The sequence below is a fragment of the Symphalangus syndactylus genome, chromosome 17, assembly GCF_028878055.3.
Source record: "Symphalangus syndactylus isolate Jambi chromosome 17, NHGRI_mSymSyn1-v2.1_pri, whole genome shotgun sequence".
NCBI classification, from domain to species: domain Eukaryota; kingdom Metazoa; phylum Chordata; class Mammalia; order Primates; family Hylobatidae; genus Symphalangus; species Symphalangus syndactylus.
Window position 1 is genome coordinate 20,578,375 of NC_072439.2, and position 26,811 is coordinate 20,605,185.

Consider the following 26,811-nt stretch of genomic DNA (forward strand, 5'->3'; position numbering starts at 1 on the left):
AGACACCACGCCAGGCCCCACCCCGCCATCACACACACAGATCTCTTCTTAGATAATATATATTAAAAAATAAACCTCCAATTCGGGGTATAAAAACAGAGCGAAGGCACTTGGGGGTGGGGGGTGGAGGGGTGGCCCCCACAGGCAATACTGAGATGGCCCGGGTCACCGTGGTGCCCTCCGGAATGAAGCCCTGAGTCCCCCAAGCAGAGGGCAGGAGGGAGAGATGGCCGAGGCTCATGCGGGGCCAGTAACCCCAGCTGGGCCCCTTCCAGGTGTGGCCCACAGCTCCCTCTCCTCAGGCCCTCGGGGTGTGAGATGCTGCGGCAGCTGTGTGGGTGGGGGTGGTCCCTCACGTCCTCTCCCCCATTCCTCTCCTTCTTGCAAAAGGCCTGGGGGATGTAGGAGAAGAGGGGAGACGGGGAGAGATGGAGGGAGAGACAGGGCGAGACAGACACAGAGACAAGACAGGTAGAGTAGAGAGAGAAGGGAAGGTGGAGAGAGGCAGGTGGGCACAGAGACAGAGAAACAGATTATCAGAAACAGAGACACAGAGATGAGAAACACAGGTGGAGTAGGGAGATTCAGAAAAGACAAAGAGGGAGATGGACAGAAGGGGCTGTAGGGATGCGAGCTCTGGAGGGGGACCCTCCTTTCAGGACAGCGCCCTGGCCCCCAGGTCCCCCACTCACCTTCCTGGGTGGGAACCTCAAGTGCAGCCAGGCTGGGGGACAGAGTTCCCCCCAAGCTGAGACAGGAGGGGTCTCAGGCGGCAAAATTCCTCCTCCAACTCCTGGTGGGGTGGGGGTCATGGATGAGGGGGGCCCCTTCCTTCCCCGGCCCACTCAGGGCACCCCTGGCCCGCCCCGCCCCACCTCCAGCTGCTTCATGGTCTCCTCCAAGCTGAGCAGGTTCTCCTGGATTTCCTGGGTCCGTGCTGGGCTCAGGGGGCCGCCCCCTGGGACCCCATCCCCATCTCGAGGAGGCCCCGCCCCACTGTCTTCCTCCGCCGGAAACAGAAGCTGCTTCAGGGACAGCACTGGCCAGGGGCAAGGGGGGCGGAGTCAGGAGACCAGGGGGCTGGGCTGGGATCTGGGATGGGGGATTCCGAAGGGGATGTGTAGGGGCTGGAGGTGAGAGTGGGTGCCAGGCAAGGCTGAGCAGATGGGGTTTGGGCATCCAAAGGGAGGTGAAGAAGTGAGGCTGGGTTTAGGGTTGGGACAGGGCAGGAAGGTACTGAAGACAGAGATGTGTTCAGGAAGAGGCTGAATATAGAGTCAAGGAAGGGATGGTGGCTGCAGAAGAGGGACGTGGGCACCCAGGACAGTGGTGCAAGCCGGGTGGGTTTGGAGCATTTGTTTTCTGGCAGCTGGGCATAAGGAAATTTTTGACGGGGAGAGCCTTGTTCTAGTTGGAACAGAGGCACTGTTTGGGCTGGTGGCCACCCTGGAGGGGCAGGGCTGGGCTACCTTTCCGAAGGGCCGTGGCAGCGAGCTGGCCCTCGGGGCCTGGTCTGCAGAAGGGCAGGAGGTCACTGAGGATTCTCTCTGTCCGGGCTGGGTGGGGGAACAGGGAGGGAGCTCACATCCTGCCGGGCCTCCTGTGGATGCCTCTCTTCACCCGGCAGCCCCAACCCGGCCCCTCACCCAGCATCCCTCTGGTCTCACCATCAGCCGGAGATGTCTCTCGGCCACCATTGCCGTTCTCAGAGCTGCTGAGGAGGGGTTCTCGGGTGCTGAGGGGAGGAAGTGCTGGGTGACCCCACACCCCTGGCCCTGGGGGGCCGCAGGGGCAGGGAGACAGAGAACTGGAGGTGGGGAGGCAGGGAGGTCCAGAGACAGAGACAGAGGTCGAGGCCGGGAGACAGGGAGACAGAGAGGCCCAGACAATGGAAGACACAGAGGCCTGGAGACAGGAGACAGACGGGGCAGTGGTGGGGTCGGCACACGCGCACACACACACACATGCATGCACACGCTCTCACACATGCACACACATGCATACACACACACCATATACGCACACACATGCACATGCACACATGCATGCATACACACACTATACATGCACGCAGTCACATACTTGCGTAGACACACATGTATGCACACACATGCATTCACACATGTGCATGCTCACACAGAGCTGGTTCTGGAGTTGTAGAGGGAAGCCTGCCCCGCCTTCCGGCCCCACTCCCTGAACCTCCAGCTCTCTCCATGGCCCTCCCTCACCTGCTCGGGCTGGGCCGGGGCTTAGGGCGAGAGGCAGGGGCAGGGACTTTCAGGGATCCGGCAGTCTCAGTGATGAGGGCACACCAGCTGGGGAGAAAGGCCAAACCCCTGGGCAGTCAGAGCCCCCAGACCCTATGCCGGGGCCTCCCCACAGCCCTCCTGTCCCCGGGAACCCAGAGACCTGGGTGTCCTCAACCCACACTCACAACTCAGACCCCCCCTCACTTTTTCCGCTCCGACACAGTCTGTGCCACCAGCTCGTATATCTGGGCCTCCTGGTCCCAGGTAAAAAGGACGTAGAAGGCTTTGTGATCTGCAGGGAGAGGGGGAGATGGGGCTCAGAGCCCAGGTCCCCCCAGTGCCTGCCCCTCCCTGAGCACAAGCTGGAGAAGTCACCCACAGTGGTGGTGCTCTCAGGGCTCCCATGGCTCAACTTGCCACTCACTGTCTGCTAATATCCAGGGCCCGATGTGTCCTCCCGAGCCCCACCTCTCACACCTCCTTATGGAATCAGGCAAGTACCCTGGCTTACCTAACAAAACCCCTCCAGCCACTCCCACCCTTCAGCCGCTTCCAGTGTTTGTGGCCCTGGTGAAACTTCCTAGCAGTGTGTTTACAAATCCCTCCTCACTGGGCTCCTGGCCTTTCTTCTCGTTGTTTACACAAGACACGCCTCTGTGCAAACACCTGCAGCAGTTCCTACCTCACTTATAAACCCACTGAGCCTGGCCCTGCCCTGCCCACCTCCACCCACTTCTCAACCTCTTTGCTAGAATGCTGGCTCCCTGGCTCTCTAGAGGGTTCTGCTCCCCACTCCACAGGCAGCTCTGCCCAAAAGAGACACCCTCTGGCCGGTGCCATGCAGTGGCTACGCTCACCGGTGGCCACCTCGCGGGTCATGGCGGAGGTGAGCCGCAGCACGGGCCGCAGCATGGTCTTGCCGTCAGGCGTGGGCGTCAGTGTCCGGCTATGGGACTTGAGCAGCAGCCGCTCATCCTGGCGCTGGAGCAGCAGCAGCAGGTCGTCCAGCAGCAGCACATGCACCTCTACGGGGTGAGCAGTGCTCACACGGCGTGCCCCCATGCAACCCCCTCCCCGCCCCTGGCTCGCTGCCCCCACACCCTGCACTAGGCAGCTGCCCTGGCACTCACCCACAGCCTTGTCCTTAGTCACCCGCCACGTCAGTGGGCCCTCGTGGACCAATTTCTTCTTGGTGATGTCCAGGTTCTGGGGCAGGAGGGGGTGATGGTTCGTGCAGGTTGGCAGGGGGTGATTGGGGTTGGTGGGGAGAGGAAGGGCAGGGCAGTGACCGGGATGACCACAGGCTGGGGATCATGGGATTGGCATGAGGTGGGGGCCAGAGCTCTCGCTTCCTGGGTGTATTATGGGATGGGCAGGGCAGGCTGGGGGCTGTATCACAGAATCCCCTGGGCCAAGGAGTAGGGGGTCAGGGGAGGCAGGAGGGTACGGTCACACCTTGAACTCGCTCAGCATGGGGTCGCTGCTCTGCCGAAGGTGGGACAAGTCCAGGCGCCGTTGATAGTCCTTGAGCCTCTGGGGCAGAGACGGGAGCGTTATGGGACAAGCTAAGTGCTGGGGCTGACCTGCAGTGACCCACATTGGTAAGATGAGAGCCAAGACCAACTTCTGATGGGGGCAAGCTGAGGGTTGGGTCTGACCTCCAATGACCCTGAGAGGGAGGTGCTGAGGGCCAAGCCAACCCCTGGACACACACTGACCCTTGAGGGAGACAAGCCAAGGGGTGGGGTGTGACTTCTGGACAGGCTGAGGTAGGGTCCGCCCCCTGCTCTCACACCACCCACTGTCCCGGGTGTGGCGCCAGCCCAGGCTCACCAGCAGGTCCTCCATGTCACGCACGGCTTGGTTGACATGGTGTAGAATTTCCCGGCAGCACTCGGCTGCCAGCTCCACTTTCTCCCGTTCCGTGGGCTCTTCTGCAGGCAAGGGAGAGAGCAGCTCTGGTGAACCCCTGCCCTGGAGGCTCCAGATTGGGCAGCCAAGGTTAGACAAAGGACAGCTGGCCGGGCATGGTGGCTCACGCCTGTAATCCAAGCACTTTGGGAGGCTGAGGTGGGAGGATCGCTTGAGACCAGGAGTTCAAAGCCAGCCTGGGCAACATGGTGAGACCCCGTCTCTAAAAAAAACTAAAAAAATTAGCTGGGCATGGTGGTGTGCCCTTGGGGTCCCAGCTACTCAGGGAGCTGAGGATGGCTAGATCCTGGGAGGTTGAGGCTGCAGTGAACTGTGATGGTATCACTGATGAAAATGAGTGAGGAAAAAAATGTAAAAAAAAAAAAGAGGAGAGCCGAGGCCCAGAGAGCTGGGCCTGCGGTACCTGTGTTCTGCCCGATGCTCTGCAGGAGCAGGGGGTACTTGGTCAGCCGCTGCATCTCCGTAGGGATCATGTCCTTCAGCTGCAGGCGGCGGCACCGCGGGCGGCTCTCAGCTTCCTGTGGGAAACGTGCTGGCGTTGCGATGGCCCAGGCTTTGGGCTCACCCCAGGGCGCAGGCACCTAGGAGTCTGGGTCTCCAGGCCCCTCCTCCCTGGGAAGCTGGAGTCCAGACCCCACCTCACCTGCACGAAGGCACAGAACCGAGGGTCCTTGCGTTGCTTGGCTTTGAGCTGCTCTAAGGCAAACGACTGGCGGCTGCAGAAGCGGGAGGAGATTTTCTGGAACCAGGAGCCCTCAGCACCATCAAACTACAGCGAGATTCAGGCCAGGCAGGTGTCTCAGTGGGGATGGGCAAGAACAGGGACTAAAGTACGACAGGCTGGAAGCCCAGACCCTGGGACTGGAGTAGGGTGGGCTCAGGACCCGCCCTGGGCCTGGATTCCAGGTGTCTAGCTGGGAGGAGTGGGAGGGCTGGGCATCTCACCCGGGCCAGCAGCACATCCCCGATCTCCTCGATGAGGTAGCCACTCTCTTGCCTCCGCTTCATCAGGCGATCGAGGAACAGGGCTGTGGGGGTAGGAGGAAAGGGGTGCTCCACCAGGGCCTGGAAGATGCTGTGCGGGGCCTGCTGCGGTGTGGTGGGGGTAGGGCTGCAGGTGTGTCTGTGTCTGATCCTCGGGACCAGATGGCGTATCTGCCCCCACCCCATGTGAACCCTGGGGTTCCCGAGCAGGTTGAACCCAGGGCTAGAACAGAGCTGCCCGTGGGGCAGTGGGGTACACAGAGGGACCCTGGCTCTGTACTCACAATGCACCTCGATGAGCTCATCCAGGCTGGGGAAGATGTTCTGCAGCTCCTCCAAGGAGAAGAAGAGGCATTCCGCCATGGGCTGGAAGAAGAGGTCGTGCAGCACCCGCAGCATGCGCACGTGGGCCGCCTCTGTCACCAGCAGCTCTGCAGGGCCACCAAAGCAGGAAGCACGTTGGGGAGGGTGCAGACTAGGGGGCATGACCTCATGGGCAGGCTAGAGGAATGAGGCAGAGCAGGGAGGAAAGCTTCCTAGAAGTTGGCGGGAAAAAACTCTCTCTGGCTAGCCATGGTGGTTCACACTTGTAATCCCAGCACTTTGGGAGGCCGAGGCAGGAGGAATGCTTGAACCCAGGAGTCTGAGATCAGCCTGGGCAACATGGTGAAAGCCTGTTTCTACCAAAAATTTAAAAAAGAAAAAAAATTAGCCCAGGCGTGTTGGTGTGTGCCTGTAGTCCCAGCTACTTGGGAGGCTCAAGTGGGAGAATCCCTTGATTCCAGGAGGTTGAGGCTGCAGTGAGCTATGATGGCATTACTGCACCCCAGCTCAGGCAACAGAGCGAGACCTTGTCTAAAAACAAAACAGCTGGGCACAGTGGCTCATGCCTATAATCCCAGCATTTTGGGAGGCCGAGGCAGGTGGATCACAAGGTCAGGAGTTCGAGACCAGCCTGGCCAACATGGTGAAACCCCATCTCCACTAAAAAAAAAAAAAAAAAAAAAAATTAGCCAAGTGTGGGGGCGGGCTCTTGTAGTCCCAGCTACTCAGGAGGCTGAGGCAGGAAAATCGCTTGAACCCGGGAGGCGGAGGTTGCAGTGAGCCGAGATCACACCACTGCACTCCAGCCTGGTGACAGAGTGAGACTCCGTCTCAAAAAAACAAAACAAAACAAACAAATAAAAAAAAAAACCTCTCCGGGTGGAGTCATTTGCCCTCTTAAATAGCCACTGAGGGACCAGGTGCAGTGGCTCACGCCTGTAATCCCAGCACTTTGGGAGGCTGAGGTGGGCAGGTCACGAGGTCAAGAGATCGAGACCATCCTGGCCAACATGGTGAAACCCCATCTCTACTAAAAATACAAAAATTAGCCGGGAGTGGTGGCGGGCACCTGTAGTTCCAGCTACTCGGGAGGCTGAGGCAGGACAATCGCTTGAACCTGGGAGGCGGAGGTTGCAGTGAGCCGTGATCGCACCACTGCACTCCAGCCTAGGCGACAGAGTGAGATCGTCTCAAAAAAAAAAAAAAAAGCCAGTGAGGATTCCTCAACCCACTGCCTTTCCCTTTTTGCTGTGGCAGCCGGCCAGAGTGACCAATGGTCCCCATTTTCCTGCCTGGGCTTTCAGTGATAAAACTGTGAATATCCTGAGCAAATGGGGACAAGCTAGTCATCCCACCCGCCAGCAAGCTTGCAGCTGTGTTTAGTGTCTAACCATCAAGCCACATTATACAGTGGTTGACAGCCTCAGATCCAGGGACCCCTACATCCCCAGAGGGCATATGTGTGAGTTTCAGGGGCCCTAGGAGTCCCCTGAGACTAAAAGCATGATTTTGTATATTATGCATATTCTTTCTGGGGAAAGAAATTGCTATCCTGTCGAACGTGACAGTCACCAGCCACATACAACTCTTTACATTTTCGTTAACTGAAATGAAATTTTAAGTCAGTGCTCAGTTGTATTTAGTGCTTTTTTTTTTTTGAGACAGAGTCTTGCTCTGTCACCTAGATTGGAGTGTGGTGGACTGATCTGGGTTCATTACAACCTCTACCTCCTGCCTCCTGGGTTCAAGCAATTCTCCTGGCTTACCCTCCCGAGTATCTGGGATTACAGGCATGCACCACCATGCTCGGCTAATTTTTGTATGTTTAGTAGAGACGGGGTTTCACCATGTTGGCCAGGGTGGTCTCGAACTCCTGACCTCAAGTGATCTGCCCACCTCGGCTTCCCAAAGTGCTGGGATCACAGGCGTGAGCCACTGTGCCCGGCCTAGTGCATTTCAAGTGCTCACCAGCCATAGGTGGCCGGTGGTCCCCATGGTGAGCAGTACAAATAAAGCACATTTCCATCTTCCAGAAAGTCCTAATGGATAGCACATGTTCATTTTTTTTTTTTTAATTTTTTATCATGTCCTTAGAAGGATCTGTGACCCAAAAAGTACTCAACTACCCTAAAATTTTTGAATAGGTATCTTTTTTACGATGAAGTCATCTGTAAATAAGCTTTCAATCAAGTCCAAAAACTTTCTCTTGGGCCAGGCACAGTGGCTCATGCCTGTAATCCCAGCACTTTGGGAGGCTGAGGTGGGGGGATCACCTGAGGTCGGGAGTTCAAGACCAGCCTGACCAACATGGAGAAACCCCGTCTCTACTAAAAATACAAAATTAGCTGGGCATGGTGGCACATGCCTGTAATCCCAGCTACTCAGGAGGCTGAGGCAGGAGAATCACTTGAACCCGGGAGGCGGAGGTTGTGGTGAGCCGAGATCATGCCATTGCACTCCAGCCTGGGCAAAAAGAGCAAAACTCTGTCTTAAAAAAAAAAAAAAAAAGCTTTCTTTTTGCCACCAACCTTCCCAGCCACCACACAATTAGCACAGGAAAAAAGGAAAAAGACAAAAATGATACACTCATCATGTCTCCATGCAGAAGCAAGCACTGCTAATATACTCATCATTCTGCCAAACTTTCCCGTGTGGGGGATCTTTTCTCCCCTAAGCAATTAAGATCAAACTAGTAACAACAATCTCATTAAAATGCTCTTCCTTGACTGGGCCTGGTGGCTCACACTTGTAATCCCAGAACTTTGGGAGGCTGAGGTAGGAGGATCACTTGAGCCCAAGAGTTCAAAACCAGCCTGGCCAACATGGCGAAACCCCATCTCTACAAAGAATACAAAAATTAGCCAGGCATGGTGGTGCATGCCTGTGGTCCCAGCTACTCGGGAGGCTGAGGTGGGAGGATCAGTTGAGCCTGGGAGGGTAAGGCTGCAGTGAGCCGTGATTGTGCCACTGCACTCCAGCCTGGGAGACCGACTGAGACTCTGCCTCAAATAAAAATAAAAAAAAAAAATAAAATAAAATGCTCTTCCTCTGTGCCCAGCACTAGGCTAAACATTTCACACAAATCATCCCATCTTCATGACAATATCTGAGGTAGGAACTATTAATGCCCACATTTCACAAGTGAGGAAATAAAGGCTTACACCAGAAATGCAGTGTTCTTAACATCGACACTGTCTTGCACTACTAGAAAGTTTTGGAAATGTCCCTTCCACAGGGGCATTCACATTCCATCAAAATGCTCTGTGTTGAAACAATCTGAACTTGGAACAAGAGGGAATTTGAAGCTGCCTTCAAGTTCTCCCTATGGTAAATAACACCAAGATGAACATCTCTCGGCGCCTGTCTTTGCCTTTGCCAGAGCTGGACTGTGTCCTTGGCCACAGTGGGGTGACGGGGGCAGTACTCACCGCTGATGACCTCCTGCCGCTTCACCTGGCTCTTGGGCAGGCTGTGCAGGGTGTCTGGGGGGACGAGTTCCCGCCAGCCGGGAGGCTCTTCTGGTTCAAGCTCCAGTCCCGACCGCCCCGGCTCCCCCTCATCTCCAGGCTCGGGGCTGTGGACAGAGGCCTTGTTAGGGCCCCAGCTTGGGCCATCCCAAGAAGCAGCCTTCAACCTCTTAGAGCATTCAACCCTGGTCAATGGCCTTGGCATTCGATGCCCCCAGGGTGGCCCGTGCAGCAGACCAGGTCTCTAGATGAGACCACACTAGAGTCCCCAGATCTCTAGAAGCATTCTACCCCCTCCTCCTCCAAGGTCTGTGACCACAGTTGGCCTCAATGACCTGTCTCCAACGCCCATTCCTCTGTGACTCTGACAACAATCCCTCCCTGATTCTCCAGGCTGCCTTAGTGGATGGGGGAAGGGAGAGGGTTGACATACGTGGCTCGTCGGGCAGGGCCAAGCACTGCCGTGGCGGAACTGGGGTCCATGTCCACGTCGCTCCGGGAGCGGCCCCCACCCCGGCCCTTAGCCCCGAGGCTGCCCCGGGAAGGCCGGCGGCGGTCACTCACCCGCAGGCTCTCTGAGCGCCCCAGACGCCCTGATAGCCTGGACCCCGAGGCCAAGGACAGAGTCAGGCAGAGGCCGGGGACAGAGACAAGGAGAGACCAAGACAAGAACAGAGACAAAGAGAAACCAGGACAGGGACAGAGACGGGGAGAGACCAGGACAGGGACAGAGACGGGGAGAGACCAGGACAGGGACAGAGATGGGGAGAGACCAGGACAGGGACAGAGACGGGGAGAGACCAGGACAGGGACAGAGATGGGGAGAGACCAGGACAGGGACAGAGACGGGGAGAGACCAGGACAGGGACAGAGACGGGGAGAGACCAGGACCGGGGCAGAGACGGGGAGAGACCAGGACAGGGACAGAGACGGGGAGAGACCAGGACCGGGGCAGAGACGGGGAGAGACCAGGACAGGGACAGAGACGGGGAGAGACCAGGACCGGGGCAGGGGTGACCAGGACAGGGATCAAACATGCAACAGAAGAGAGAGGAGAGAGTCAGAGGAGTGGTGGGATTTTAGGGGCACTGGGGTAGTGGGGGGTGTCGGGGGAGGGTGGATACTGAAATTTGATGAGGGAAGGGATGGGGAACCCAGGATGGAGCATAGGACTGACCCCCTCCCTTCCCTGAGGCAGGGGGATGGCAACAGAGGGGGTGTTTATGGGGTGGGGAGGATTTCCATACTTAGCTCTTCAACTGGGAGGGTGATGTCCCCACCCACCCCTCACAGGGAGTGAAGGGGAGGGAGTGGCCATGGGGAGAGGGGAGGGGCTGGGAGAAATGGGGGAGGGGCTAGCCCTTCCCCCGCCCAGGGCCCAGGCACCCACCTCTTCCACCTTCTGGGGAGAGAGGGGCACAGGGTCAGAGGTGGGCCCAGATGGAACCCGACCCACCTCCCCGCACCCACCAAAGGGTCCCCAAAGCAGCGGCACAAGGACGGGCAGGAGGCAGAGCCTGCCCCCCCCAGCTGTAAGGGGGACAGGGCCCCCGGGGCACAGAGCAGAGGGGTGGGGGGTTGAGGGACGGGCACCAGGAGGCAGGAGCGAGGCGGGGGGTGGGGGGCAGGGGGCAGGGAGGCTTGAAAGAGAAGGGGAGGAAGGGCTGAAAAAATGAAAAGTGGCAGGGAGATCGGAGGGGGATGGAAGGTAGGGAAAGAAAACCCAGGTGAGAGAGGAGGGGGGAGGTAAGAGAGGAGGGGGGAGGTGAGAGGGGAGGGGGGAGGTGAGAGGGGAGGGGGGAGGTGAAAGGGGAGGGGGGAGGTGAGAGGGGACAGGGGAGGTCGGCGGGGGGGGGAGATGAGAGGGGAGTGGGGAGGTGAGAGAGGAGGGGGAAATAAAGGAGATGGAAGGAGTGGTGGAGAGGAAGGGAGGAGGAGAAAGATTAGTGAAAAAAGGAAGGAGAGGAAGGAGGAGAGGAAAAAGGAAGGATAAAAGGAAAGGGGGGCAATGAGGAAGCAGGAGGGAGATGACAAAAGGAAAGAAGAAGAAGGGAGAGGAATGGCGAGACCCAGAGAGCAGCAGAGGAGCAGCGGGAGAGACAGCCTGGGACAGGCAGGCGCAGAAGGCAGCGGCGACCCTGCACCCACCCACCAGCACCCAGTAAGCCACGCCCCCCGCCCCTGCACCCCAGTCTGGGCACCTCTCGGTTTCAGCCCCGTCATCGGTACTCTCTGGGGGCGCCAGGGCCTCCAGGCTCATTGGGCCCTGCGGGGATGAGTCCCCCAGCTCCAGGGGGGCGTCGGCACCTGTGGGGTGGAGGGAGCAGGGCTGGCTGGAAGGCCTCTGAGGCCACGAGACGCACACTCTGGGGACCTGGAAATGTGGGGGCTAAAGCTACCCAGTGCCCGGCAGACACCACACGGCTGCTGTGTACTTCAGCACAGGATAGACAGACGTTAAGACCTCTGAGAACACGGCCACTAGGGGCAGGAGCATGAAGATGCAACAGAAGTGGGTGCCCCTGTGTGTCCTGGGTGGATGGGGACCCCAGGCCTAGCAAATAGGTCACAAACATCTCTCCCACCCAACCAGACTGCAGCCCCCTGAGGTTGGGAGGGCCCTGGATTCCATGCTGCCTCCACGTCCATTCATCCTCCCCACCCTCTCATACCCCTTTAGAGAAAAGGAAACAGAGGCTAAGAAAGGGGAGTCATATCCAAGACACTAAATAAACACAAGCAGTCAGCAGAGCCGGTGCGTGAGCCCTGGCCTGGCCATGCAGAGATCCAAGGGCGTGAGGTCACACCGGTGTAAGGACGAGATCCAAGGGCCTGAGGCCACAGAGGTGTAAGGATGGTGAGGGATGAAGCTCATGGGGCTGGCGGCCTCCCCACCTAGGGGGCCAGCAATGCAGCTCAGAGGGTGGACTGGTCATGTACTCAGGGAAGGTTCTGGAAAATGAAGGGCTGATGGAAAACGTAGTCCAAGGGGGTGGGAGACACAGCACCAGCAGAGAGGTCAGAGCCTGGGAGGAAAGCTGTGGAAAGGGCAAACTGAGGGAAGGGGGAAGTTATGAATGACAGTGGTGACCAGGAGCAGGGAGGAGTGAACGCTGAGAGCAAAGGGGAGGTGTTGCTGGGGAATGGCTTCTATCTGGGGGTGCCAAGGGGGCAGGCAGCACCCCCACCCTGGATCCCCGGGCCTCATGGAGCCCTGGTCCAGGAAACTCTCACCTGGTTCCCGGTCTGGGCTGTCCAGGGACAGAGGGTGCAGAGAGACTCCAGGGGTGTCCTGCCCAGGAGCCCCGACATTCCGGTCCCGAGAGGGCATCCCCAGGCCTCCCTTCCGGTCTGTAGCACCTGGCTTCTCGGCTGGGGAGACAGTGAGGGAGAAAGAGGGAGATAAGAGAACAGTAATTCAAATCCACAACCGCCGGGGGATGCAAGAGGCTGTGCTCAGGCCCTTCCCCACCATGACAAGGAGCCCCTTCCTCCCTCAGACCCAGGACCCCCCATCCCCTCCTCCCTCTGACCCAGGAGTCCAGGCCCCAGGCCTTCCTCCCTCAGACCCAGGAACTCCCCCATCCCGTCCACCCTCAGACCCAGGGGTCCAGGCCCCAGCTCCTCCTCCCTCAGACCCAGGGGTCCAGGCCCCAGCCCCTCCTCCCTCAGACCCAGGGGTCCAGGCCCAGCCCCTCCTCCCTCAGACCCAGGGGTCCAGGCCCAGCCCCTCCTCCCTCAGACCCAGGGGTCCAGGTCCAGCCCTTCCTCCCTCAGACCTAAGAGTCCGAGCCTGAGCCCCTCCTCCCTCAGACCCAGGGGTCCAGGCCCCAGCCCCTCCTCCCTCAGACCCAGGGGTCCAGGTCCCAGCCCCTCTTCCCTCAGACCCAGGGGTCCAGGCCCCAGCCCCTCCTCCCTCAGACCCAGGGGTCCAGGCCCCAGCCCCTCTTCCCTCAGACCCAGGGGTCCAGGTCCCAGCCCCTCCTCCCTCAGACCCAGGAGTCCAGGTCCCAGCCCCTCCTCCCTCAGACCCAGGAGTCCAGGCCCCCAGCCCCTCCTCCCTCAGACCCAGGGGTCCAGGCCCCAGCCCCTCTTCCCTCAGACCCAGGGGTCCAGGTCCCAGCCCCTCCTCCCTCAGACCCAGGAGTCCAGGTCCCAGCCCCTCCTCCCTCAGACCCAGGAGTCCAGGTCCCAGCCCCTCCTCCCTCAGACCCAGGAGTCCAGGCCCCCAGCCCCTCTTCCCTCAGACCCAGGAGTCCAGGTCCCAGCCCCTCTTCCCTCAGACCCAGGAGTCCAGGTCCCCAGCCCTCTCCCACACAGGCCCCCAGTATGGATGCTCTGGCTACAGGTCCATTACCATCAACCTCTGCTTTGAGGTGTCGAAAATCTGGAACTGAAACGAGAGAGAATGAGACAGTAAGTGGGAACAGCTGGAGAAGACAGGGGAGGGCACAGGCCAGAGCCGCCTTACCCTGGGGCTCTCCCCGGTTCCAGCGGGCGGCATCCAGGATGCTGCTCAGCCCCTTCTTGGTCTTGGCAGGCTCGTCCGACCGCCGGTTCCCCATCACCTGCGAGGGGAGGAAGACCAGGCTGAGCATCTCTGAGATGACAACAAAGCAGAATTTGACGCTGGGTGTCCAGAGTCATGAGGCTCCCAGGGCGTCTCTGGAGAGGAAAGGGTCAGGACGGGGCACTGAGGGAAGCACCTTTTTCCGGAAGAAGTTCCTCCCCGACTTCTTGTCTCCACTCTTGGTCCGCACCCCAAGATGGCGCATGTACAGGCCAATGGCATTGACCACGGCAGCACTGTAGGGAGGGGACAGTGAGGGCTCAACACACACACACACACACACACACACACACACACACAGTCCCTAGAGGCAGAGGCCTGGCCTTCCCATCCTGACCCCACAACTACTTCCTGTGAGACTCTGAGGAGAGATGAGAGGGTTCAAAAGGACAGGGACAAGGGCTGTTACCCAATGCCCAGGACCCAGGTGTCCAGGCCCCCAGCCTCCTCCTCCCTCGGACCCAGGCGTCCAGGCCCCCAGCCTCCTCCTCCCTCAGACCCAGGAATCCAGGCCCCCAGGCCCCTCCTCCCTCAAACTCAGGAAGCTGCACGCCTCTCCCTGCCGCCCTCCCTGCCCCCCTCACCTCTTTTCTTCGTCGGTAGAGATGGTATGTCTGTAGGAAGAAGAGAGATGTTTGTGACATATTTGCTAGGCCTGGGATCCCCACCTACCCAGGATACATCTCAGGGTTGCTGTCCTGGGATAGGCAGGGGGAAGAGAGACAGAGAGGGGACACTGCAGAAGGGATGGGGAAGGACCGTCACAAGAGGGAGGGAGGTCTCTCATCCAGGAGGATGGGATCCAAGTGCCCGATCATGGACAAGACCCAGAAATGACAAGGGAACCCCAAAGCTGGAAAGGGAAGACTTGGATCCAAGGTGAGTTAAAACACTAGGGCAGAGGAAGACCCCCAGTGCCAAGAAATGAACTCTGACCCTGAAGAGGGAACCTGCAAGCAGGATGGAACATGCCAGAGGTAGCATGGGTGCCCTGGCGCTGGGGAGGGGTGACGCTCCAACCAGGGCTGGCCCACTCACTGCATCTCCTCCAGGTGCATGAGCAGCCGCTCCGCCACGTGCCGCTCCCGGGCCTCGTAGCTGGCTCGGTCCCGCCCAACCCAAGCCTCCAGCTGGGCCAGCTCCTGCTCCCAGGGCGTCATGCCCATGAGCCGCTTGGAGCGGAAGTCCTCCAGCTGCCGGCCCACGGCTGCCTGCTGGCTTTGCACCACCTCCTGCACGAACCGCCGCTGGACATCCTCGGAGATGAGGTCAGCCCTAGTGCGGTCTGTAGGGACACACATGGGGGCCAGGGTCCAGCTCCCTGGTGGTTTGGATCACGGTCCCCACCCACCCTTGGACTCTGATAGCCATACTTCCTGAGGCCGCTGCCAAGAAGGAATGAATGAATCTCGGCTGTCCGAGCAGAGCATGGGAGTGTGGCCTCCCTCCCCTTGGCCTCCTGGGAGGTGTGGTCCCCGCTAGACAACTCTCCCTCATCCCATCCTTCTCCTTACCAAGTTCAAAGGCGACGTTGGGAGGGACCGGCACCCGCAGAACCTGCTCAAGAGAGAGAATGGGGTGAAGAGGAGGACTTCGTGTGCTGAGATGCAGGCCGGGAGGACTGCCAGGAACCCTGGTCTAAGCGAGGGTGCTGGGGAAGGCCTGGGTCAGCAGCTGCCCTCAGGGCAGAGGTTGGGGACTGCATGGTGACTCTGCAGGCCCAAACAGGGATTGCGGGGTTGGGGCAGCTTGAAGGTCTCTCACCGCTGTCTTCTCCAGGAAGCTGTGGTAGAAGTCCAGGAAGGCCTTCTTGGCCTCCTTGGGGCCCAGTGAGCCCAGCATGTCAGCATGCAGACAGCAAAGCTGGGGGAGACACACAGCATGACTCTCCGCTCCCTCACCCTGCCTCAAACCACACTCTCCCTTTGAAAAGGGCCTTTCCGGCCAGGCGCGGTGGCTCACGCCTGTAATCCCAGCACTTTGGGAGGCCAAGGCGGGCGGATCACGAGGAGATCGAGACCATCCTGGCTGACACAGTGAAACCCCGTCTCTACTAAAAATACAAAAAATTAGCCGGGTGAGGTGGCGGGCACCTGTAGTCCCAGCTACTCGGGAGGCTGAGGCAGGAGAATGGCGTGAAGCCCGGGGAGCAGAGCCTGCAGTGAGCCGAGATCACACCACTGCACTCCAGCCTGGGCGACAGCGAGACTCTGTCTCAAAAAAAAAAAAAAAAAAAATGAAAAGGGCCTTTCCTATCTCCTGACCACCCCATGGCTGTAGGACTCAGCTGCCACCTCCCCTGGGAAGCACTCCCTGACCTCCACCCCTAAAGCCAGGCCCTGGGTTCCCCTGCAGGCTCCCTGGGGCCGCCATGAGCATTTTCTAATTTTCCATCCCGTGCTATGGTTCTTTGTGGTTCTTCATCATGGTCTCCTCTCGGCAATAATGACAACTACTACTACTGTCTATACTGACGGCTTAGTGTATACCAGACGCTGCTCTACACCCTCTACATGCATTAATGTGTTCAATCATGGGGACTGTCATTATCCCCATTTTACAGATGAGAAAACGGAGCTCAAGAAGTTTATTCAAGCTTAGTCGCACAGCTAGGCCGGGCACGGTGGCTCACACCTGTAATCCCAGCACTTTGGGAGGCCAAGGCGGGTGGATCACATGAGGTCAGGAATTTGTGACCAGCCTGGCCAACATGGCGAAATCCTGTCTCTACTAAAAATAAAAAAAACAGGCCGGGCGCGGTGGCCCAAGCCCGTAATCCCAGCACTTTGGGAGGCCGAGGCGGGCAGATCAAGAGGTCAGGAGATCAAGACCATCCTGGCTAACACAGTGAAACCCCATCTCTACTAAAAATACAAAAAATTAGCCGGGCGTGTTGGCAGGCGCCTGTAATCCCAGCTACTTGGGAGGCTGAGGCAGGAGAATGGCGTGAACCCGGGAGGCGGAGCTTGCAGTGAGCCAAGATCGCGCCACTGCACTCCAGCCTGGGCAACAGAGCGAGACTCCATCTCAAAAAAAAAAAAAAAAAAAAAAATTAGCCGAGTGTGGTGGTGGGCTCCTGTAATCCCAGCTACTCGGGAGGTTGAGGCAAGGAGAACTGCTTGAACCCAGGAGATGGAGGCTGCAGTGAGTGGAGACTGTGCCACTGCACTCCAATCTGGTTGACATAGAGTGAGACTGTTTCATAAATAAATAAATAAATAAATAAAACCCAAAATCACACAGCTACTAAGTGGCAAAGTTAGGATTCGAATCCAGGCAGCCTGTCTCCACTACACTCCACTTCCTGGAAAGCCTGTGAGCAGCTTAAGGGTTTATGTGTGTTGAGGGGTGTTGTGGGTTGATCCATCTGTGTCCCAGATGGTGCCTTGTGCATATTGAGGGCTTGGAAAGAACAGGTGGACAAGTGGGGCTAACTCTGTCATCCGTCAAGCATTTCCTGAGTGCCAGCCCCTGTGCTGGGTGACAGTGGGGACTCCAACCTGTCCTGGCTCCTGGGGGCTCTCATCTGGGAAATGAACTCACTCCAATGGGAGTGGGACTTTTTCTCCTTTTTCTTTTTTGAGATGGAGTCTCGCTCTGTCACCCAGGCTGAGGTGCAGTGGCGCGATCTCAGCTCACTGCAACCTCCTCCTGGGTTCAAGCGATTCTCCTGCCTCAACCTCTGGAGTAGCTTGGATTACAGGTGTCTATCACCATGCCTGGCTAATTTTTTTTTTTTCGCCTAGGCTGGAGTGCAGTGGTGCAATCTCGGCTCATCGCAACCTCCACTTCCCAAGTTCAAGTGATTCTCCTGCCTCAGCCTCCCGAGTAGCTGGGATCACAGGCGTGTACCACTGTGCCCAGCTAATTGTCGTATTGTAGTAGAGATGGGATTTCACCATGTTGGCCAGGCTGGTCTTGAACTCCTGACGTCAAGTGATCCACCTGCCTCAGCCTCCCAAAGTGCTGGGATTATAGGCATGAGCCACTGCGCCTGGCCAATTTTCATATTTTTAGTAGAGACGGGGTTTTACCATGTTGGCCAGGCTGGTCTCGAACTCCTGATCTCAAGTGATCTACCCACCTCAGCCTCCCAAAGTTCTGGGATTATAGGTGTGAGCCACTGTGCCCAGCCCCACCTTTTTTTTTTTTCAAGACAGGGTCTCACTCTGTCGCCCAGGCTGGAGTGCAGTGGTGCAATCACTGTAGCCTTGACCTCCTGGGCTCAAGCTATCCTCCTGCCTCAGCCTCCCAAAGCGTTGGGACTACAGTCATGAACCACCAGGCCCGGTCCTCCTTCTCCACTTTCAACAGTTTTAACAAATCTATATCGACTCTCCACACCCCCCAAATACAGCAAAATTCTAAGAGAGGCCAACAGGAAGCAGCCCAGGGGACCACAGCTATCTCTGATCGGCTCCCCACAAGCTGATGAGGTGAGGGAGCTATGCGAGGATAAACTTCAAAATGCCCAGAGGCCGCCGGGGTCACCTCAGGCAAGTCCCTGACCCTCTCTAGGCCTCAGTTGCCACATCTGTAAAAGACCATGGTAGTCAGCACGATCCCTGGGCTGATTGTCCACGATCTGGTGTTCTAGAAACCCCAAGGCTTGAATGGGGGACCCCCTTGCTCAGAGGGCCAGAGTCTCCATGCACGTGCTTGTGGGGGGAGCCACTCTTCCGGAAAGATAATGTAGACGGGGAAAGACTGAAATTTCCTAATTTTCTGCAATATCTGATGCTTTGGCGTCAGGATGACCAGCCTCTGGTCTTGCAGCTGACATGTTCTTCTTTCCGCATGCCTCGGGCACTTCTCCCCACTCTTTCTACGGATTTCCTCGTTTTCTAGAGGGATCCACTATGCACGTCCATATGGTACAGGGCCCTGACTGTCCCCAACTCCTATCCTGTGCTGGGCTGGACTGGGTCTTCTTGGGATGAGACCCTTGTCTACAGATCCCCTGCCAGCCAGCACTGTGGCCTCTCCCTTTCTAAATCACCTGCTGGGTTTTCTAGACTCTGCGGGTGTGTCTGGATGGCATGGTTGTCCATCCACATCTCCCAGGTATCTTCTGCCTCATCCGGAGGCTTCTGGATCCACAACCGTTTGGTCTCCCTTGTGAGCTGTGTGTGGTGGTTTTCTTGTTTCCAGATCAGCGCCTGCTGTGCACCCTAGACCTGGGATGGCTAACAGCTTCTTTCTCCCAAGCATCAACCCTGAATGACTGCGTGCTGGCATCTGCCGAGAAGGCTTTGGAGAGGATTCGGTCCCCCAGAGTCCACAGAAGGGCGCTGCCACAGGCTGATGGGGAGCACTGATACAGGCACAGAGTGGGATGGGATGTGGTTTCTGCCAGGCTGCTGGACTCTGTGGCTCTGGGGGGTCCTGCCGTGTGTACCCTGCCCACTGCACACTGAGATCTACCCTGGGCACCTGTAAGCCTGTTGAGGTCACGTGGCATGCTTTCTGGCTCTTGTCTAAGGCATTCTCTCTTTCTAGATCTAGCACTCTGTGGTCTAGATCTGCTTTTCCAGACCCTCCTGGCACTAGCTCGCTGGGTTTTTTTATTTTTTTTATTTTTTGAGACGGAGTCTCGCTCTGTCGCCCAGGCTGGAGTGCAGTGGCGCAATCTCGGCTCACTGCAAGCTTCGCCTTCCGGGTTCACGCCATTCTCCTGCCTCAGCCTCTCCGAGTAGCTGGGACTACAGGCGCCCGCCACCACGTCCGGCTAATTTTTTGTATTTTTATTAGAGACGGGGTTTCACCATGGTCTCGATCTCCTGACCTCATGATCCGCCCGCCTCGGCCTCCCAAAGTGCTGGGATTACAAGCGTGAGCCACCGAGCCCGGCCTTGCTCGCTGGTTTAATTCGCCAAAAGCTGTGCCTGTCCCAGCCCCACCCCTCCCTGTGCCCACCCAGCCCTGCCCTCACCAGGGGTCCTGGCTCAAACTGCAGGGCCACGTGCTGCAGGAGGGCCATGAGGTGGGCTGGGCGCCGCTTCACCTGCTCCAGGCTCTGGAACTGGCTGTTTTGCTCTTCTGAGTTCTGGGGGTGCAGGCAGGGGTGAGTACAATGGGGAGAAGAGGAGGGGCCTTAGGGTTGACCCTACCCATTCCTGGCACTTCACAAGGGATCCAAGCCAGGGTTAGCTCCTGGGAAGTGGGGAGTGGTGACAGTGTCCACAAAATAATGCTGACAGCAAGGGCAGGTGGTCAGGGAGAATGGATGAGACTTAATGTTATAATGGTAGATGATGAGGACAGAAATTAGGAGAGAAGAAATTGGGGTCCATGCTGGGGGAGGAGAGAGCAATGATAAGAAATGGGGTTAAGAGTAAGAAGGGTGGGCATCTATGCTGCTGTGTGGGCTCTGAGTATGGGGTCGGCGAGGTGAGGAAGGAGGTACCAGAGAGATGAGAGGATGAGACAGACCGTGGGAAGAGGCCAAGAAGACAGCATCTGCGGGTGGGAGGGGACCCGGGGCAGGACACTGAGCCTGGGACAGAGCTTTTCCACCCTATCTCCCACTCACCGTCTCCAGCTCGTTCTCAAAATCCTCATCCTCAGCCCCGATGATGCTGACGGGAACCAGGCCAGGCCGGGAGGGGCCGGGGGAGGCCTGTGGAAGGGGAGGGCGGCTTCAGTCCACAGGACTCCCCACCCACAGCCCCAGAGTCCCCTCACCCCTTGCTCTGTCCACTCACCGCCCCTCGGGCCACGTCTTCCATCTCCCTGGGCTCTGCAGGGCTGGGGGAAGAGGAGGGGCCGCGGTTAGGAGGGTGGGAGGAGGCGGCCCAGGGTGGTTACTCACAGATTCCTGGCCCAGGTGTGAAGGTGAGTAAACAGCCTCCCCCATCCCAGCCTCCGCAGCTCAATGGGGCCTCTGTGTGGCCACAAAGAGCCCTTCAGAGACCCGCCAGGGGGCGGGAGCCCAGGGACGGGAGCCTGCGGGGGCAGGCATTGGAGGCTCAGGAGCCTGGGTCCATGGGAAGGCTGAGTCTGACAGCCTGCAATCTGGGGTCCCTAATGCCCTAATGGAAGAGGGGGCTGGGGGCCTGGACTCCCAGGTTGGAGGGACTAGGGGCCTGGGGGCTAATTCCTGAGGGCACAGCCTAGAGGCAAGCGGGGATGGGAGGGTTAGAGGAGAGGTGGGAGAGAAGTGGGGTACAGGGGTCTCCTCTGGTCTGTGACAGGCCTGGGGCAGGATGTGGCCTTGGAACCCACCAGCCCCACTTCCTGTGACAGGAAGTCACAATGGCAAACCCCCAAGCCCCAACTCTCTACATAAGAAAACAAAACTCAGAACCCTCCTCCCTCAGGGACCGGGAGTCCCCAAACCCAGCAGGTTCTTCTTTCCCCCAGGGACCTCATCTCTTCCCAGGCTTCCAGTCCCGGAAAACAAGTGGTGGGGCCTCAGACAGCCCATCTCCAAGGTGCGTCTGTCCCCTCTACCCTACATGCGGCTTGGTCTGTCCGCAGCCAGCTCTCCTTGGCTGTCTGTCCCTTGAATCTGTCTCATGTCTTGGTCTCTTTTCACCCTGTTTCTTGATTTTTCTCTTTCCCTTCCTCCAGAACTGTCTCATTTTCCCCACCATCCCTGCCTCCCCTCCCTCCATCTCTCCCTCTCAGCGGTGACACCCCCTTTCTGCCTCTGTAGCTCCGTCTGTCCTGTCCCTGTCTCTGTGTGTCTGTCCTCCCACATCTGGTTTCTGCAGCCACCATCCTCACACCTCTCTGAGTCACGATCTCATGTGCTGTCTCTCATCTCTCTCCATCCCTTTTTCTCCCCCATCTCTTGCTGTCTTTCCCATCTTTGTCTCTCCTTGAGTCTCCACTTCTCTCTGAGTCTTTCCACCGACATCTTCTGTGTCCTTAATTAGTCTGACTAATGCCACGGAGCTCGTGTCAGGCGGGAAGGAGCTGTGGAAAGAGGGGTGGGGTGGACCAGTGGCGGGGCTCCCCACGGCCCAAAGCTATTTATAACCCAAGCCAGCAGAGACCCGCCCTTCTCCTGCTTTATGGGCCTCCTCCCTAGCTCCCCAGTAAATGGTAACCAGGATTTTGATGATTAAACAATGATGCTTTCTGGAGTGTCCAAATGCCACCCTGTGGGTCCACCTGGGGAAGGCATCATTTTTATTATTTCCCACAAAGTGTATTTGTCCAATATCTAAGCTTGGGCAATTCAAGATTCAAGTACTGTTAAACATTCACTTTAATAAATTTGCGAACTGGCCAGGCGGGGTGGTTCATGCCTATAATCCCAGCACTTTGGGAGGCCAAGGTGGGAAGATCGCTTGAGCTCAGGAGTTTGAGACCAGCCTGGGCAACACAGTGAGACCCTGTCTCACTATGAAACATGACCACGGATGTGGAGGGTGCATGCTCATCCCACTCAGAGGTAGAAATGCTCAACTGAGGCAGGGAGATTTTAAAAAGGCAAAGAGAGGATACTCATTATCTCTGCAAGTGCTTGGTGCCAGGTCTGGAACTGTGCACTTGCCAAGTTCTTATCTCCTTATTCCTTATCACAATAATAATGAAATGACAGCTGACACATAAGAGACACTTAGTATGTGCCAGGCATGGCATCGCTGGTTTACAGGTAATAACTCATTTAATCCTCTCGGTGACTCCAAGAGATCATTATTATTCTCATCTCCATTTAACAAAGAAGGAAACTGAGGCACAGCTCATAAGAGGCAGAACCAGGACTCAGACCTAGGCAGTCAGGCTACAGAGTTTATGCATTTAAAATAAACTGCATGTGGTGGACGCAGTGGCTCACACCTATAATCCCAGCACTTTGGGAGACCAAGGCAGGTGGATCACTTGAGCTCAGGAGTTCGAGACCAGCCTGGCTAACATGGTGAAACCCCCATCTCTACAAAAGATAGCCAGGTGTGGTGGTTCATGCCTGTAGTCCCAGCTACTTGGGAGGCTAAGATGAGAGGATCGCTTGAGCCCAGGAGGCAGAGGTTGCGGTGAGCCAAGATTGTGCCACTGCCCTCCAGCCTGGGCGACAGAGTGAGACCTTGTCTTAAAATAAAATAGGTCAGGCGCGGTGGCTCTCGCCTGTAATCCCAGCACTTTGGGAGACCAAGGCGGGCGGATCACGAAGTCAAGAGATCGACACCATCCTGGCCAACATAGTGAAAACCTGTCTCTACTAAAAATACCAAAATTAGCTGGACGTGGTGGCGCGAGCCTGTAGTCCCAGCTACTCGGGAGGCTGAGGCAGGAGAATCCCTTGAATCCGGGAGGTGGAGGTTGCAGTGAGCTGAGATCGCGCCACTGCACTCCAGCCTGGTGACAGAAGTGAAACTTCGCCTCAAAAATAAATAAATAAGACAAAATAAAACAGAAAGCATTGCTTTCAGAGCATGGGGAGCCCCCACCCTACCCTTCGGAAACTAAAATCTGAACCAAAGCTCTGAGACACATCACATCTTCTTATGGATGCCTGGAAAAGTCACGGGTATGTGGTCACTATGGCCTAGGCAGGAGTGCATGTTGGATACGGCTGCTCCACAGATGCCTGGGGGTTGGAGATGATGGAGGCGAGGAGTGTCGCCTGTTTAGGAGGAGGGGTTTGGGCGAGTCCCACAAAGGCTGGAGAATTATAGGTGAAGCTGTCAGAGAATAGATGGATCTATAGGCAACTGACAAGGCCTGGGGGGTCCAGCAGAGGGAGCACTGCGTGCATGGGGCGCTGGGGGGTTACGGCTGGTTTAGAAGGTCCATGGGTTGGGGGGCTACATGGGTGTTGAGTTCTATGGAGGGCTCAGGGTCTTTAAGGTGTTCAGCAGGTGACTCAGGGTCTCCAAGAACTTCTGGGAGCCTTAAAGAACCTAAAAGAGTCCTTGTAATGTGTAACTCCCCAGATTCTATTTGACACACAGTGGGTCTAAAGAATCCAGGGATCACACAGGATCACGATTCTATAGGGACAGCTGCCAGTCTGTGGAACCTCTGGAGACCTAAAAGGGGCTCAGAATTCCATAGGGGTGCGTGGTGGATCCCGAGACCCATGGTCTATAGAGCCCCGGATTCTAGGGGATGCCACCGATCTATGAGGACCCCACGTCTATAAGAAGCCAGTTCTCCATGGGGGGGCTGGCAGGAACCTGGAGGGTCTGTAAGACTTTATAATCTATACGGAATGTGGCGGGTCTACACGAGACCCAAATCTTACATGGACGTGGCGGGTCTTACGCGGGCCCTAAATCCTACGGGGGACGTGGCAGTGTGCACGGCCAGGGATGCCAGGGAGGACGTGCAGAGTCAGGGTCTGACACCCGCTGGGGACCGCGTCCCTCACCTGCTCCAGGTGGAAAGAGAAGCCACCGCCGCTACCGGAACCGAAGCTTCCGCGCGCCGGCTCCGCACTCTCCCCACCCCTGCCGCCGCGTCGCTCTAGCCACCCTGAGTCCACCTTTGCGGCCAGCTCCACTCCTCCTGCCAGCCGCTCTAGCCCGGCTCCTGCCGGGCTCCGGCCCCGACGACTCTACTCCTCCCGCCGGCCGCTCTAGCGCTGCACTGCGCCACGCAAGCCAGACAGGGCCGCTCTGGCCTGTCTTGGAGGGCCGGCGTTTCCGTATCTCGACTGCCCCCGTCACTCCCCGGGCCCCGCCCCGCACCCGGAGGTGCAGATGGGTCCCACTCCTCCCGAGTTCGATCCGATATCTCCTAGTCACCCCGGCGCTGAGCACTCGGACCGCGGACTGGGTCTCCCGGTCCTATTAGTCTCCCCACTTAGGGGACCCGCTGAATTTCCAACGCTCGTACATCAATCCCCTCCGTCCCCCACCCCCACCCCCCTTCCTTTGGAACTGGAAAAGCTTGAGTTCCAGCACAACTTTCCCTCTGACATGCAATGTAATCTGCAAAAAGTAACGACTTGTCTGCAGGCCTCAGTCTTCCCATCTGTACAATGGGAGAAGGCCTCCAGCTCTCTCCCTACACCTGTCTCCCACGGTATAATTAATGACCTAGAAAAGAGCTTTCCGAAAACTCAAATGCACTCTGCAACTTTCAGCTTCACAGCGGCCCTCGTCGTTGTTGTTATTGTTGTTTTCCTTCTTTAGGTGGCCCTAAAGCATGCGGGGGTTGGAGGATGGCGCTTTGCGGAAAGCACGTGCGAGTTCAAATCCCAACTCCGCACTGTCTCACGATGTGCTTTCCCGGGGACGAGTCGGTTTGGCTCCCCGGGCCTCAGTTTCCCCACCCGTACAATGGGAGTGATCGTCCGTCCTCCACTGAGCAGGTGGGAGGCCTCGGCCCCGGCCTCACACCGTTCGTCCCCACCTATGGGGCACTCGTCAAGTGTGAGTTCTCCCCTCTTTGCGCCCTTTGACAGATGGGAAAACTGAGGCCCGAGGAGGGGCGGCCGCTGGTTCCGTGGGGTCCGAAGAGCGCCCCTCCGCTGCCGGCAGCGCCCCAGCCCCTCCCTCCTCCTCCCCACTTCCCCCAGCAGCCGAGGGGAGGAGGCCGGGCGGGGCCGGGGACCGAGTACCTGGTGTCCGCGCGGAGGTGACCGGCGGGGCGCCCGAGGTCGGGCTCGGCGATCCCGGGCCCTGGGTCCCGGCTCCCGCTTCCTGGCTCTGGCGGGGCAGGAAGTCGGGGCGTTTTTCCGGAGGCCCCCGCCCCGCCGCCCCTCCCCGCTTCCTGCCCTCGCCCCGCGCCCGCCCGGCACCTCCGCTTCCTTCCCCTTCTCGCCGCTTGCCCGCCCCTCGTTTCCCCGCTGCGCCCGGGTCCCTGCGGGCACCGGCCCCGCCCTGGGCGCGCCAGAGCTCTCCCCGGCTTTGTCCATCGGTCCGTCCGCCGGGCGCGGGCCCCGCGGGGCTCGCATCTCCCGGTTGGGGTCACCTCCCCGGAGGTGCTGGGGGCAAGCCCTGCTCCCCTTGCGCCCTAGACCAAGCCACGACCTCCCCGGCTTTCCGCGTCTGTGGTTCTCTTGGTCTTGCGCCCTTCCTTCGCCTCTGTGGGTGTGCTCCCGCCTGCGTCTGCGTCCCCTTCTCTGTCCCTCTGTCTTTCTCTACTGGGGTCTTTCCCTCCTTGGCCTCCACCTCTCCTCTCTGTCCCTCCATCACTTTCTCCCCGAAAGCCCTTCTCTGCCCTCTCCAGCTCTCGCTGTATCTTTCTGCATCTCCGTCTCAGTCTCTGTCATTTCCCCAGCTGTTGCTGTGCCTGGGCCTCTTCGTGCCCATTTTCAGTTGCCCCTTCTCCCTTCTGTCTCTTCCTTTCCTTCTCGCTCTGTCTCTGTCCCTCTTTCTCTCCACGTCCCTGTCTCCCGGATTCCCAGGGACTCATCATCTCTTCCTTAACTTGCTCGTCCCCTTCATGATCCTTGGGTCTCAGCCTCTCTCCCTTTCTCAGGATATCCGTGTCTCTGTGCCTCTCTGTCATTGCCCCTGGATCTCCCTGCTATCCCCAGGTTAGGACCACAGGCCCTCCAAAATGCCCCTTCTGTAAGTCAACCCATCGGGAAAAGGCTGCAGTCTGAATTCTGTACTAGCCCCAACCCACAAGATAGTCCCTGTGTTTCCAAGGCTCAAATATGCATAAAGTGGCTCACGCCTGTAATCCCAGCACTTTGGGAGGCCGAAGCATGGTGGATCACTTGAGGTCAGGAGTTCGAGACCAGCCCGGCCAACATGGCGAAACCCTGTCTCTACTAAAACAAAAATTAGCTGGGCGTGGTGGCACATGCCTGTCATCCCAGCTACTCAGGAGCCTGAGGTACAAGAATCGCTTGAGGTGGAGGTTGAAGTGGGCTGAGATTGCGCCACTGCACTCCAGCCTGGGAGACAGAGTCACATTCTGCCTCAAAAAAAAAAAAAAAAAAAAAAAAAGCGGCCAGGCATGGTGGCAGGCGCCTGCAATCCCAGCACTTTGGGAGGCCAAGGCGGGTGGATCACCTGAGGTCAGGGGTTCAAGACCAGCCTGGCCAACATGGTGAAACCCTGCCTCTACTAAAAATACAAAAATTAGCTGGGCGTGGTGGCAGGTGCCTGTAATCCCAGCTACTTGGGAGGCTGAGGCAGGAGAATTGCTTGAACCGAGGAGGCAGAGGTGAGGCCGTGCAAAGAGGGCCAAACCAGTCCTTCAGTTGGTCTGGTGACCTTCCCAAGAGACATCTTGTTCTCCCAGGAGGGCAGCCCAGACTGGCTACCTGGTCCCAGGTGTGGGGAGTGAGCAGGGAGTGGCTTGGGCTGGGACACCTGGGTCTGAGGGACATGTGGGAGAGGCGGTTCCCATAAGATCCACGACTCCTGCCAAGGTC

The 26,811-nt window shown here is 57.9% G+C and overlaps 1 protein-coding gene across 7 annotated transcripts in view; it reads right to left on the reverse strand.

Moving 5' to 3' along the window:
• The window catches only part of ARHGEF1 (Rho guanine nucleotide exchange factor 1), a 47,038-nt gene extending 21,866 nt beyond the window's left edge, over positions 1-25,172 (reverse strand). Inside the window, exons 1-30 of one of the 7 annotated variants that reach the window (XM_063620890.1) lie at positions 25,042-25,172; positions 20,231-20,273; positions 20,059-20,145; positions 19,459-19,572; positions 15,291-15,389; positions 15,041-15,083; positions 14,565-14,811; positions 14,111-14,140; positions 13,663-13,762; positions 13,428-13,524; positions 13,314-13,349; positions 12,191-12,328; positions 11,158-11,263; positions 9,390-9,557; positions 8,918-9,063; positions 5,450-5,596; positions 5,127-5,209; positions 4,825-4,950; positions 4,585-4,699; positions 4,083-4,183; positions 3,705-3,782; positions 3,380-3,455; positions 3,107-3,274; positions 2,454-2,541; positions 2,229-2,315; positions 1,668-1,735; positions 1,470-1,556; positions 876-1,039; positions 693-793; positions 255-392 (exon numbers count right to left, since the gene is read on the reverse strand). In XM_063620890.1, coding sequence (XP_063476960.1) covers positions 710-793; positions 876-1,039; positions 1,470-1,556; positions 1,668-1,735; positions 2,229-2,315; positions 2,454-2,541; positions 3,107-3,274; positions 3,380-3,455; positions 3,705-3,782; positions 4,083-4,183; positions 4,585-4,699; positions 4,825-4,950; positions 5,127-5,209; positions 5,450-5,596; positions 8,918-9,063; positions 9,390-9,557; positions 11,158-11,263; positions 12,191-12,328; positions 13,314-13,349; positions 13,428-13,524; positions 13,663-13,762; positions 14,111-14,140; positions 14,565-14,811; positions 15,041-15,083; positions 15,291-15,389; positions 19,459-19,572; positions 20,059-20,145; positions 20,231-20,254 — 2,907 coding nt within the window. In that variant the 5' untranslated portion in view covers positions 20,255-20,273; positions 25,042-25,172 and the 3' untranslated portion in view covers positions 255-392; positions 693-709. Of the gene's footprint in view, positions 1-43; positions 393-692; positions 794-875; positions 1,040-1,469; positions 1,557-1,667; positions 1,736-2,228; positions 2,316-2,453; positions 2,542-3,106; positions 3,275-3,379; positions 3,456-3,704; positions 3,783-4,082; positions 4,184-4,584; positions 4,700-4,824; positions 4,951-5,126; positions 5,210-5,449; positions 5,597-8,917; positions 9,064-9,389; positions 9,558-11,157; positions 11,264-12,190; positions 12,329-13,313; positions 13,350-13,427; positions 13,525-13,662; positions 13,763-14,110; positions 14,141-14,564; positions 14,812-15,040; positions 15,084-15,290; positions 15,390-19,458; positions 19,573-20,058; positions 20,146-20,230; positions 20,274-23,847; positions 24,121-25,041 lie in introns of those variants that run through there. The other 6 variants (XM_055250304.2, XM_063620891.1, XM_055250306.2 and 3 more) reach the window with 6 other exon arrangements.
• Between the last annotated feature and the right edge of the window lie 1,639 nt (positions 25,173-26,811).